This window comes from Myotis nattereri (assembly GCF_964212035.1).
Source record: "Myotis nattereri genome assembly, chromosome: 8".
Lineage (NCBI taxonomy): Eukaryota > Metazoa > Chordata > Mammalia > Chiroptera > Vespertilionidae > Myotis > Myotis nattereri.
This window is the reverse complement of record NC_138083.1, coordinates 57974356-57989075: the sequence shown is the minus strand read 5'-3', so window position 1 is coordinate 57989075 and position 14720 is coordinate 57974356. Positions and strand designations below refer to the sequence as shown.

General features: G+C 33.2%; 1 protein-coding gene across 1 annotated transcript in view; it reads right to left on the bottom strand.

Annotated features, from left to right (window-relative positions):
• Positions 1–827: 827 nt before the first annotated feature.
• NDC80 (NDC80 kinetochore complex component) overlaps positions 828–14720 on the bottom strand; it is a gene marked incomplete at its 5' end in the record, with an annotated part of 36657 nt that continues 22764 nt past the window's right edge. Inside the window, 6 exons of the mRNA XM_081096453.1 lie at positions 828–1248; positions 4746–4848; positions 6690–6820; positions 8032–8124; positions 11818–11907; positions 14132–14284. Coding sequence (XP_080952579.1) covers positions 1111–1248; positions 4746–4848; positions 6690–6820; positions 8032–8124; positions 11818–11907; positions 14132–14284 — 708 coding nt within the window. The 3' untranslated portion in view covers positions 828–1110. The remainder of the gene's footprint in view (positions 1249–4745; positions 4849–6689; positions 6821–8031; positions 8125–11817; positions 11908–14131; positions 14285–14720) is intronic.

The following is a 14720-nucleotide window of genomic DNA, read 5'->3' as shown; positions in this document are numbered from 1 at the left end:
CTTCATAAATTAGTTACAAGTTATATAAATATATAGAAATCAAATTCTTTCATTTATACAAATTATTACCAGAGAGAAAGCATAGTGGAAGATCCATTTAAAATAGCAACAACAAAAAAATACATAGAAAAAAATTTAAAAGAAGCAAGACTTTTATGAAGAAAAATTTAAAAACTCAGAAGACTTCAACAAATAGAAAAACATACCATGCTTTTTCATCATGGAGACTCAACATCATAGCACAACTTACCACCAAGCACATTCATATTTCATGGCTGTTGTGGCTTTATTGATTCAAGTAAATTGGAGTGTGGCGTCTACCACAAGAACTGTGATGAGGTAAATCAGAACTTCTCTAGGAATGAATTCTCATCTCTAAAATGAGGTTGAACTAGATTATTTTATTATTTCTTCTGATTCTCACATTCCACATTCTGCTTATTTCAGAGTAAAGATGGAAAAAAACTAGACATAGTTTGAGCTTCTTGGCTCTGAATAAGGAGTAGGTTGGACTACATGTCCAGAATCATTAAGAAAGTTTTTTAGTTCAACAGTAGCAACCCTATATAATTTATATGAGGGATTGGCAAACTTTTTTGTAAAGGGCCAGAATAGCACACATTTTTGACTTTGCAGTCCATGGGGTGGTTTCTGTTGCATATACGAAACTCTGCCATTGTCGTATGAAAGCAGTTATAAATGATATGTCAATGAATGGGTGTGATTGGATTTGGTCCAGTTAGTTTGGTGACTCTTATTTTAGATCAAATACCTTTCAAACCATCTGAAGATAGGCAGAAAAATCAGGGAAAAAACCTCCACACTTTAATGTTAACATTTTATTAACTCTGGGTGCTTAATATAACTGGTACTTATATCTAAAAATAACAAACCAACAAATTTTCATAATTTCCGGTTGTACACACTTTAAGTTAATGAACTAGATTTATAAAAGCTACAAAATATTTTACAAGTATGGGAAGATGTGGTCATGAGACTTCATTGCAAGAATGGGTAAAGGATATGTAAGAGGTTTTTCAAACCTCAAAGGACATTTCAAAATTTACAATGTTAATAAAGTTCTTGCTTAGATAATCAACATTTTTATCTTCATTCATCAGAAGATTTAATTAGAGCAGCTTTCTTCTTATACTTTTCTCCAATCTCTCTAATATTTTCCAAGAGATCTTCAGACACATGCTCTTCATACTCTCTATCAACTTTAGCAATCTGCTCCTCAAGGTGTTTCTAGTGGAAACAATTAGCAATTGTTAATGTAAAAACATTAATTTCATTTAAAGTGTTTAATTGTCAAATTTACAGACAAGAGTATACCATTTGTAAGAGAAGAAATACTCTTGTACCCAGTATGCAGGCTCCTTTGTGTCCTTTCCTAATCATATCACCTTCTCTTTTCTCCTGAGACAACCATTCTCCTGAATGTTTTTCCTTACTACACACACACACACACACACACACACACAGGTATGTGTCTGTAAACAATATAGTTAGTGGTACCTGGTTTCAACCTTCACATTTATTGAATGATATTAAATGTAATATCACTTATTTTTTCATCCAGTATTTTAAGGCATGGTAGGCTGAAGAGTAGCCTCTCCTAAGATGTCCGTGTCCTGCCCTAGCCAGTTTGGCTCACTGGATAGAGCGTCGGCCTGGGGACTGAAGGGTCCCAGGTTCGATTCTGGTCGAGCGCATGTACCTTGGTTGCGGGCACATCCCCAGTGGAGGGGTGTGCAGGAGGCAGCTGATCGATGCTTCTCTCTCACTGATGTTTCTAACTCTCTATCCCTCTCCCTTCCTCTCTGTAAAAAAATCAATGAAATATATTAAAAAAAAAAAAAAGATGTCTGTGTTCTAATCCCCAGAACCTGTGAACACGTTATCTTACATGGCAAGAGAAACTTTGCAGATATAAGTTAAGGATCTCAAGAAAATATTATTCTGCATTATCCTGGTAGACCACAAGGGTCCTTTTAAGAGGGGATGAGCAGTGTAACAGTCAGGGATAGAAGAGAAGTTAGAGAGGATAGAAGATGCTGTGCTATTGTCTTTGAAGCTGAAGGGAGAGGCGACAAGCCAATGAGTGTAGGTGGCCCCTCAAGGACTGCAGCACAGAGGCCCCCTTTTAGACTTGTGACCACCAGAAATATAAGAAAATAAACTTGTGTTGCTTTAAGCCAATTTAAAAATTGGTGATAATTTGTTATGGCACCAATAGAAAACTAATACTTCAGGTTATTTTGTTATTTTACTATTTGATATTTTACTTGGCACTCTGTAGTTGGTAGCTACATCACTATATTTCTGCCTCTATTTCCATTCAGACATTTTATAGTCTACCAGTCACTGGATTTAGGACCTAACCTAATCTCGTATGACTGCAATTTATCTAACTATATACACAAAACTTTATTTCCAAATAAAGTCACATTATGATATTTCAGATAGACATTTTGGAGGTATACTGTTTAACCCAGTACAGTACCTCTAGCAAAGTAGAAATTTAATTAAATACTTAAGAGTGAAAATGCATAGTTTTATTAGGGGTTACAAAACTGTTCGCTAAAACTGTTACATCAATTTGTAACTCCAGCAATGTAAATAAGAACTCCCATTTCTCCAATTCTTGCTGGCATTTAATATTAGCAAACAAATTTTTTGCCAATTTTTTGAGGGTGGGAAATGGTATATCTTTCACGTTTGCTAGCCACATTAGGTCTTTGTGAAATTCCCATTCAAATCTTTTGCCCACTTTTCATATCTAGTTTTCAGAGGATACACACACACACACACACACACACACACACACACACACACACACACATATATGTTAACCCTTTATCAGTTGTTTTAAAAAATATCTTCTACCATTTTTGTGGCTTGTTTTCCTACTCTCTATGTCTTTTGATACAGAGATCTTAATTTTATAAAACTGAATTTACTTGAATAACTCACTTTACCCCGACTATACAATACTAACTCCCTCATATATCAATTTTTTGTCTATTCTCATATATTTTTTTCTGGACTCTCAACCAGAGAGATTGGTTTGTATGTATCAATACTAAAGTGTGTGAGTTATTATAGCTTTATAATAATTTTTGGAACATCAAAACAGACAAAAGAAAAAAAAGATTTTGTGTCCTCTCAGGGAGGTTAGGAATCTAAAGGAGTTAGCAACCTTTTCCTGTCGAGGGCCAAGTAATAACTATTTTAGGCTTTGCGGGCCTAAAATACACCAGATGGTCTTTGTTGTACCTGCTGAGCCCGGATGTTGTAGTAAGAAAGCTGCCATAAATAGTATGGAAGTGAATGAAGTGGCTGTGTTACAATAAAACTTTATTCAGATCCAAATCTTGTTTTCTTTCTAGTACAATTTCATTATTCAAAATTTCTCCACATTAAGTTTCAATGATAATTGGTTGACTTTCTATGCTCCTTCTACACTGTACTGGCTAATTGTGAATTTCACATAGTGCAAAATAAGTGCTCAGTAAATGTTTGTTGAATTTGGTCTGATGTTCTTGAATATTAAAATATACAAAAAGTAATTAAAAAGTAATAGTAATTTATCATCAGAGTTTCAAATCTAATTTTATATTAACTGATTAAAAGTTTAATAGTTGTGGTTAGCTTTCCCATAAATCCGTAGTGATAAATCACTACTGGATTAACACCACTAAGGTCAGACGAATAGTTATCTGTAATAGACAGAGGTACAAAGGATGTTGACAAATACTTAGTTCAACTCTCTTATTTTACAGATGAAGTAAAGACCAAAAGTAGTCAAATGATACATATATCAGTAAGCACTTTCTTAATCTACGCCAATATCTATATATTATGAATGAATATTTCTTATGAACCTAGAATAAAACACCATCATCCTTGGGAAAATAAGAAAGTAGTCACTCAAATAATTTTCTGGTCTGTGGTTGAAAAAGGATTCATTAAAGGTTATAGAGCCACTAAGTGGCTGAATTAGAAGTAGGCAGAAACCAGGTTTTCTGATGTAGTGTCCAGGATGCTTTTCTTAGTTTTTACTAGTAAGCAGTGAAGAGCACTGGCAAGCAAGAAAGCAGCAGTTCAATGTCTTCCAGGAAAGATGAAAGGAAGTAGGATATCATGTACTCTGCTTACAATACATGAAGCCTATTAGTGTGATATGAGTCTTCTTTCCTTAAACCATTCACAATTGGAAGTATATCACCTAATCAATTACCCAGGAATTTTGGAGTTCAGCAATTTATCTTAGCTTTTGAATTCTGTACAGCAGGTTGGAAGAATCATTTTATTGTAAAATTTTCAAGCTGTGTGAAAGGTGAGGATAAGGTAAACTTCATGTTTCAGAAATATTTTATGCTGTGTTTAATAAAATTAATAGCAAGAAAAAATATTTGTCATAACATGCTCTGTCATCTGAATGAAGTCTTAAGTATACTAAAATGTCTTCAGTATGTACAACAAGGTTTGGCAGCAAATTCTATACTGTTGATGTAATAATATCATTGTTTGCTGTTTATGTGAACAAAACAGAGTACTTTATGAGAGGCACAAGTGTCCCCTTACCACACTGCTAGGTAGGATTCTTCTGATAAATTTATACTAGATCATATTTCTCATAGAAATAAAATATATCATTTAATTTCTGTAGAAATAAGACAGAAATATATCAGAGTTTTAAAAAGCTTTCTTAGAATGTAGAAAAGACCTCACACACTTACCTCCACAGAGCCTACATGTGTGGCAACCATCTCTAAAAGACACTGCAAGTTATTTCCCACTTTCCGTCTTTCTTCAGTTGTGGTCTGTACAACCAGTTGGTATCTGTAGAATAAAAACTCTTATTTGAGTTGTGTAGGGAAAAAACTTAATATATCATTTCTAGTTAGTTCACTTCTCCTTTTCAGATTCAATAAAACCAGGCTGTGATTGGGATATCTGCTGCTTGTTCGCATATAATTTATACAGAGCCAGCTTCCAATCATTAAAACAGAAATAAAAACGTTTTCAAAGACCCTTTACAAACAACAAAGCAAAACAGCAACAAAACCTCATTCTTTGATATACAAAGCTTGGGAGCAAATGGTCTTACCTAAATCTCCAAAAGATTGTAAACTTAATTTTTGATATAATATTTTCCTATGATTATCATGCATAATAGTATTATAGTAAAAAATCCTCTTTACAAATGCTTTCAGGGGCAAGACATTAAATACACTTGAATAGGAGGTGGGGGTGGGGGGCGGGGGGGGAGTCTTGTTTTTAGGCATTCAAATTCAAACGTGAAACAAAAACTACAAGCCAAAAAAACCTTCAACTAAGTTTCCTATTCCTAGGCTACACATAAGAAAATGAAGAATTGATTTTCTTAAGGCTTGTACTTCCAACATTAAAATAAGATTTTAAGTTACTCAAAGGCCATTTTAGACTTAGAGAACCTGTGAATTAACTAGTTAGTAAATTGATTTTATATAGTTTGCGTGAGAGAATTATGTAAACAGAGGCAGAATATTTTTAAGGAAGAAATGTCACTATTTTAAGTTACAGTTATTATATAATATGTCTAAAATTTTCCTCTGTAAGTTTTAAAATTATAAGGAAAACCAGCCAGGAAAACTTAATGCATAATTTGAAAATGAAAAACTTCTAAGAAATGTACCATAGTGTCCAATCAGTTCTGCTATAATGCTTATTTGGAAATATGTTTCAACCTCATATATTAGATAGCAATTTGAGCATAATGCAAATTTTGCATTCTCTTATGTCAATTTCCTGCTTGAGAAACATTAGGTGATTGCAGAAAACTGCACTCAGCTGAATCCAGATGCAAAGGAATACATAAAACACAAAATACTTAAGCACACACCTAACAGGAGCACTAGCTCCTCCAGTTCATTACATATGTGATGAGCCACATGCATCCACATCTGGTAGTCACAACTTTCCATTTAATTTCAGATAATCCTCCTTCTACCCCTTCTCAATAATTCACAAGCTGCAACCCTTTGATTACCTATTTCCCCACACAAACTTCAGGTCTTTTAAAGGTAAAATACATTTATCGTAGTATTTATGCTTTTCTGAAATATTTAACATGGTTACAATTGCGCTAGCATTTTCATTAGGTTCCAGTTTTTTGTTTGTATCACTGACGGAGTTTTTGAGTATTAGGCCCCAATCACAATTTTCCTTTAAGTCCTGTGATTTTTATTGCATATTTTGCATAGTGTAGTGATTACAAAGGCAGACTGACTATATAAAGTATCAATAGTTCATATATAACTAATTTCTAGAAACTGTATCTTAAAAAATAAGAGCTCAGTGGAATTTACTAAAGCTTAGTGAACTTCTATTAAAATTTACTACTAGCCTAAATTATTTGAATTGACTTAAAATTTTGTGTTGTTTTGAGGGATTAAAAGCCATTTCTTAATTAGATCTAAAAATGGAGGGGCAATAGCTATAATAGCAGTAGAATGTATTTGTCTGGTGAGAGTATCTTCATGTTGTAAGCTATTCTGCTTAAGTTCTAGTCACCATTCCCTCAACCCCCCAAATAGCTCTGCAATACAGATTAAAGCAAATAAGCATAGATCTAGTTCTATGGAAATGTTAAATAATTAAACTGAAAATAAACATTATAAATCTTGGTAAAATGAACTTACTCCCGCTGAATAGAATCTAATTCATTCATAGTTTCACTGAGGCCCTCATTAACAGCACTCTCCAGCATGTGCTTGTGTTTCTCCAAGGACTCCAGCTCATTGGCACATTTGTTGTCCTCTTCCTCAGCTTCCTATCAGGATAAAGTCATGGTTTTATATTATATATATATATATATCTTTTTTTTTTTTTGATAGTCACATTCTATATACTTCAGGTGAATTTAAAAAAATGTATGCAAAGCATTTGAAAAAATCAGGTTGCATCATCATTTGTATTCCCAGGATGCTTATTGCTTTACATGTAAGGGATATTAAAATGTTCCTCTGAGAACCTTATACTGTAAACATAAATGTTACCTTCTCAAGAGGCCTGCATAAAATTCATTCCGCAGTATTTTCAAGTCTGTATCATAGGAAATTTTATGATATTCCAATTTAAATTTTTTTCCATGAGCATTAAAGATGCTTTATTATACGTAAAAATGTGGATAATTTTCATGCTGCCATTATTTCACATATGCATTAATTATGTATAGGCAAAGTAGCCAAAATTCCTAAGTTCGTAGGTTTCTCAAGATGAAATATACTAAAGAAGTCTTTCACTTAAGTGCTTTAATGAAAATAACTCAAGTGCTGTCATAGAGGACATATGAAAAAACAAAATTGATTACCAAATGCCTCATTTCATATGAAGATCCTATTATTGTGGTGTATTTTCTAAAAATGTCACATTGCTTCAAAAATGTGTAAACCCTGAATACACTACAGGTAAACAAAAAAGTTTTTAATTCGTAATACTTTGTCATTGTAACTAAGTGAAAAACATTGGTGTGGTTAAAATTTTCACATAAATTGTATAAGTGGTTATGAGTATTTCCTTAAGTAAAATGCTGGCCAGAAGGTGGGTTAGAGGTGGTAGGAAATGAATCTTATTATTTTACTCACATTTTAGATTTCACATAAATGATCTTTGGAATTTGGCCAGGATTGTCAGTTTGGAATGACATTTTATATGAAATGACATATACAAAAGGCCTTATTGGGGTTTAAGCTTTAAGAGTATGTTTTGGTCTTTCAAGGATACTAAATCACATATGCAAGTATAAAAAATTAGTGAAAGAGTAAACATATTCTATGGTGAAATAGCCCAAGTCCAGAAAAAAGTCATTTAAAAGAATAAAATAAATAACTCCTTACAATAAACTTTGGAAGAGATGAAAAACTAATACACAAGTTATAAGATACAGCTTAAATATTTCAGTTTGTTGTTAGAACAGGTGCCCCAACAATCGCTCATGACATAGCTTTGCCTAACCTATACAAACTGCGGAAAAGTTCTTACCTTCACTTTTTGTTGGTAAAGATCATCCAGCTTTTGAATTTCTTCTTTCAGAGTTCTTACACTTCTTCTGCTTTCCATTATCATTGTATTTAACTTGGAGAAGAAAATGTTGGGTGAGAAATTGTAACTATACATCAAAACAATTTTAATAATAAGTTATAGGACTTTTGTCCTAACAATTAACTAAACCATGCTATTTCTTCTAGTCCTTTTGGACACTCACCTATGATTTGTCTTAAGAAGCTATTTATTGTAGAATTGTATACCTGAAACTTGTATAATTTTATTAACCAATGTCATGCCAATAAATTCAATAAAAAAAAGAATTTATTCCCCAAAGGGGAGTTAATTTCAAGAAAACTTATAATGTTTTTTTTGTTGTTGTTGTTTTTTTTTTAAAATAATGTTTAAATGCAGAGAGTAGTATAGGAGGGCATTAACTAGAAATCAAAGGTGTGGCTTAATTCTCAGTAAAATAGGATTCTATTATCTGTTTTTTTACTAGTAGCTGTGACATTGCTTTTAAGCTCTCATATATATTATATAAATATCACATCCTATATTTTTATATTAATTTATTAATAGTAAATATAAATTGCTTTCTAGTTTTTTTTAAAGACTATCTATTTTAGTTATCTAATTTTCCATTAATGTTCACTTTTTGGGATATTAAAGAAAACTATTCATATGGATTTTACCAATAACTTGCTGATTGGTTATAGTCAATGCATTCTTCCAAAGAGTAATAAAGTAAGCAAATTTAATCTTGTACTTTAAGATCTGTTAAAACTAAAACCCAGGAAAATATTTCCCACAGGAAACAGAAAATAGTAAAATGTATAAACTGACATCTTTCTTTAAAAGGATGATTCCATATGTACATAAAATTAAAAAAATTATTTATATATAGAGAAAAATTTAGTGAAGTTATTGTTATTTAGCAAAAGATAGAATGGTAAAATGATTACACTTGCTAAAAACACTTGCACATACTTCTCATTCAATCATCAAAAGTCCCTTGTAAGGGACATTCCTTTCTTATTTTACAAGTGAGAAGAGTGGGCTGGAAAGAATGCTATTTACTCACGATCATGCAATGAGCATATTCCCAGAACTCAGACATAGACATTCTAACTCCAAGGACTTTCGCTATACCTCCTGCCTTGTCAATTATTTTAAAGCCTAGAGTTACTGAAGCTATAAACTTTGCTTCCAACCTAAATATATTTCCAAAGTAATCATAATCAGTAAGTTAAGCTAGTTGTTTCATTAAATTCACCTGCAATAAGACCAATGGACACCGAAATAACCTGAACTTCCACTGGGCCCTCATGGATGGTCAAAATTATGTTTACTTATCTCTGAGGAGCTTCTATTTTCCATGTCAGCTTACTAAAGTTTCATCAATAAACATTTCCTCACTTGATTATGAAAATACACATTCTTTCATTCAATAAAGAGCTCTAAAGTTACTTATAAGAAGTTAGAGCCACTAATAGACTGGAATTCCATCACTACTTGACTCCAATCAACCAAGATACTTGGAGATCTTCCCTTCTTCAAGTCAGTTTCAGAATACAGAACATCCATTTTCCTCATGAAGAGAAGTAAGATTCCAGCTCTTCTCTGGATTCTATGCCTTCATAAATGCTTTCTGGCTCCTCTGCTTTTGAAAATGTCACTAGTATATCTTAATTGTTAAAGCCAAAGAGCAACTTACAGACTTTATCTTATTTGACATCGGAGTAACACCCGATTAGTCCCTTCTGAAATCCCCTTACTTGGGTTTTAAGACCATGTAAACTCCTGGTTTCCTCTTTAAGTTTTGGGAGGTCCTTCTAATTCTTTCTCTTTGTTACAAGTGACAAATTTCTCTTTGATATATTTTGGATGTAGATGTTCTCCCAAGATTCCCATCTTGGCTGTATTCTCATTTGCTCATTTGGGAGAGCTTTCTCTCAATCTCACAACTGGGAGATCTCCTGGCTTTAATTAACTGCATACTAAGAAATACCTACCTATATCTATATATCTCCAAACTCCAACTGTCTATTGGACATTCTCCACTTTGGTCTCCCAGAGACCTGAAACAGCATATCCCAGCCTGAAATTCTCTCTTCCATAGCCTTCTCTTGTATTCTTTATCAAGGTTCTAGAACATCACCAATGACAAAGATTCTCTCCTTGACAAAACTATGCTCTTCTGAACTCCCAGCTAGGCTGAATTTTGGGCTTCATGTTTGTCTCTGTAGTGCTCCATTTTAACAAGAATTTTAACCAGAATCCTCCCATCCTCAATATCTGATCAGGTTTCTTTCTCATCCTCCATGCCCCTCCCCCTTCCCGTGTGATGTTCTTGCCTTCAGTAAGAACTCTGTTAGGTTGGTTTAGCCAGAATCCCCCTTAACCCTGAGTTTGCTCAGTAATTTTCTAACAACTGAACTCCACCCTGCTCCTTGGCTATAAATTCTCACTTTTCTTTGTTATATTTGGAGTTGAGTCCAATCTCTCTTGCCTACTACAAAACCCCATTGTAATAGTCTCCCTTGAATACAGTCTGCCTTATGGTCTTTAACAAGAGTCATGAATACTTTTTCTTTAACACCATATACTAAAGCTAGACATAGGGACATTTTTAATTTCTCTCTTTCTTAAACTTTACATACAAATGGACCACTAAATTATGTTGTTTCAACCTTTAAATCTTTTTTCTTCATCTTTACTGCAGTGGCCTTAGTTTAATTTCTTACCACTTATCATTCAAGTTACTGTGAAGTCTCTTAATTGTGTGTCTTTATCCTTCGAAAGGGCAATACTGTGAGCTTACTAAAACACACAGGTGTTATTCCCTGACTGAAAAAATTTCAATGGTCCCCACTGCCTACTACAGAATAAACATTCAGCCAACAAGCAACTAAACCCCTTCATAACTATATCGTTATTACTCCAGGCTTCTCCCTTATTCTATTTATTATACTAATAGTATTTCATTAACATGCTATGCTCTTTGGTCTCTGGACCTTCAGTGTTGTGTGTGTGTGTACTAGTATCCTTCTGTGTAATCCACTGGCCAATTCCTACTTGTTACTCACAACTCAGCTCAGCTACCACTTCCTTCAGAAAGAACCTAGTGATTATTTTAGATAGGTGTATTATTTAGATAGGTGTATTTACACTACAAAAATGTTATAAGAAAAATAAGTGTTTTCCAGCCCTCCTTTCTACTTGAAATAGAGTTAAAAAGGGTAGATAATGTATCACCAACATCAATTACAACAATACCAGATACACAGCAGGCTTTCAAAAATATATCTGCTTCGCCCTACCCGGTTTGGCTCAGTGGATAGAGTGTCAGCCTGCAGATGGAAGGGTCCCAGGTTTGATTCCCGGTCAGGGCACATGCCTGGGTTGTGGGCTTAATCCCCATTGGGGTGGGGAGTGGGGGATAAGATGCAGGAGGCAGCTGATCATCGATTCTCTCTCATCATTGAAGTTTCACTCTCTCCCTTTCCCTCCCTTTCTGAAATCAATAAAAATATATTAAAAAAAAAAACAATCAAAGGGAAATTTACTCAGTTACATATATCCCTTTCTTATATCAATGATATATGAAATCTAGGATGCTTAAATTACTTCAAATGTTTCTAAGTCAAGGGTATTCCCAACTCTCATTTATCATATTTTAAAATTCATTCCTTAGCAATTAGAAACCACAAATTACATGTAATTTTAAGTTTAAAAAAAAATCTTATTTTTTGCTTTTAATGATTATGTTTTGTTACTTACTTGTTCTAAAGTATCATCTAACCCCATTTTTTTATTTAGAGCTTTATTACTTTCTTCTTCAGTTTGGTTCAAGAGTTCCTTGAGTGGTACCTATAAAATATATAAGAATGGGAGTTACATAAGACATATGTAATTACAAAGTTTCTCTTATGAGGCATCTACACAATGTGATAGGAGGAACCACTTTTGGAGAAAAAAAGTGAATCTGTGATATCCTGAATCTAAATGAACACACTGTCAATAAGAATATAAAATTAATTTTTAATATAATTTCTATGGAATATAACCTGCTTTTGGTTTTGAATACATGCAAAATTCTAGATTTGCTTATCTATTCTGGAAATCCACTGTTATTAAACATTTTACAAATATACTCAGTTTAATACAGTCTTAGAAACAATTTGTATGTTTTATGCTATAGTCTCCAGAGGTATCATTTTCTTTTAATCCTTTTTAATTGTTTAGCCTTACAATTATCTGCTTGTATTTCATTTCTTCACTTTTTTGCTATTCATTGTGACCCTACTGTAATGGCAAAGACTAGAACAGGGACTGGCTCAGTAAGCCACACAAACAGAGGACTCTGAGGCTGCAAAAGAAACATGGAACAACTCAATATACTACTCTAGAAAGATCATTGGGTATGTTGTTCTGTGAAGAAAGCAAGGTGAGTGTGCAGAATAGGTAAATGTTTACAAGTTTATTTAAATAAGGATATAACTCAGGAACAACCAGATAGGAGAGCTACATAGAGTAAGGTATTTGGGAAGGGGCATGCTCTCTGGGCTTTGTCACTCTCTCTGCATCTCCACATATTCACAAACCCAGAAGCTCTTACCTGCTTGTATTTCTTATGTGTTTTTTTGTTCTGCTATTTTACTGATTTATTTCAACATAGCACTTCATTGCTTCCTATTATTATTATTTGTTGATGTAAAACTTACACATTAAAATGGTTAAACTAAAATAATTAAGTTAAAATAAATTTAATATAAAATTAACTTTTAAAGTATACAATCCAGAGGCATTTAGTAATTCACAATGTTGTATCACCATCACCTCTAGTTCTAAAGCATTTTCATCACTCCAAAAGAAAATCCTGTATAATACTATGTTTCAGTAGGCCTTTTGAAGTTATTGGTGAGTTTTAATTTGAGCTGCTCTGTTTTGAAAGATGTAATGTCCTCTTTAACTTTTTTCCAAATACTACTTAAAACAGTTGGAATGGTACCTTCTTGATGGTATTTCTATTTTTATTATTCTATTTCTATTGAAAACTACGAAAAAATGAAAAAATGTTTCCTTCTTTTCTGAGCATATGTATTCTTTTTGCAATGGATAATCTTTTCTGATTTGACTCAGGTAATTATTTTCTTACACTAGTCAAGTTAAACTACTCAAAGCAGCAGTGAGTACATTCTACCTGCCTGGCTGCCTGCCTACCTGCCTGCCTATGTGCCCATCTAGCAATTGTTTGAGAAACAATTCAGTAGAAGACTAAATGTTTACTGGGTGCACCTTTTGAAACTGAAAATGAGTGTGGCTTTATTTAATAAAAATCTATCTACCAATAAACTGTAATCTCTGAGAAATTAGAAACTGTCTCTTTCTGGGTATTTTATTTCTAGCATTTAGCTAATATGGAACACTTGTACTAAATAACTTACTGAAGGAATGAATAATTCTCAAAGGGAAAATGCATAACTTTAGAATTGAAATTCTTTATTTAAAAATTAAGTATTTAAAAATTTACATTTGGGGGGGCACTAGAGTACTGAAATTTGTGAATAATCGAGAAATTGCAATAGAGCAATTAAAAATTTTCTTCCCCAAATTACATCCTTGGATAAATTTAACAAATTAGGTGCAGATTTGCAGATTTCTCATTGATGATTGCTGAAGTCACTTAATGCTTCATGCTTTCATGTGTCTCCTTGTATATGAAACTCTTCTCCACAGACAACCCCCATAAACCTTTTAAGATTCATTCCAGGTTCACCAGCTCTGTGGATGCTTTTTCTCTCAATTCTGGGAAGAACTGGTCTTGTTACCATACCTTATAAAGACTTCTAATAAAGCACAATTTTTTACTAGATAAATAGATAAAATAGGTAGACAGGATGAAAAGGCATTATAGTTTTAAGAGTAAAGTACAATAGCGAAAATTTCCACTACCAAGAAGATAAAAATTTTCAGTGCTTTATTTTTAGTCTGGAATTATAGACATGCTGAAGTTTAAACTTTTACTTGTTGACATATGAACCAGATAGCAATCATGTATCTGAAAATCTTTGAAATACTTATGATTACTTACATAAACTTGAGCTCTGTATTTGACAAGGCAGTTGGCACCAGCTTCAGGATAAAACTTAATTTCAAAGTCATAACCTTTGGAATTCTCAGCACCCTTAGGAATAAGTTTTAATTTTCTAGCCAACTTGTGATACTCTGCTAATTGTGTTTCAATCTGTAAGAAGAGAAAAAAAAATGTTAAAAAAAAATCAAATAGCCCCATTCTAAATGGGTTTCAGTTGGCATTTCTGTAATTTTACACAAAATTATATTGTCTATTTTTTTTAGTATTTTAGTAATGTAGTATTTTTAGTTGTAAAAGTGGCAATTTTTTTTTTTTTAAATATATTTTTATTGATTTCAGAGAGCAAGGGAGAAGGAGAGTTAGAAACATCAATGATGAGAGAGAATCATTGATTGGTCGCCTCCTGCATGCCCCCCACCGGGGACCAAGCCCACAACCCAGGCATGTGCCCTTGGCCGGAATCGAACCTGAGACCCTTCAGTCCACAGGCCGACGCTCTATCCACTGAGAAAAGTGGCAATTTTAAAATAAAAAAAATAAAAATATTTTATTCACACTAAATTTGTAGGATAATTATAAGACTATA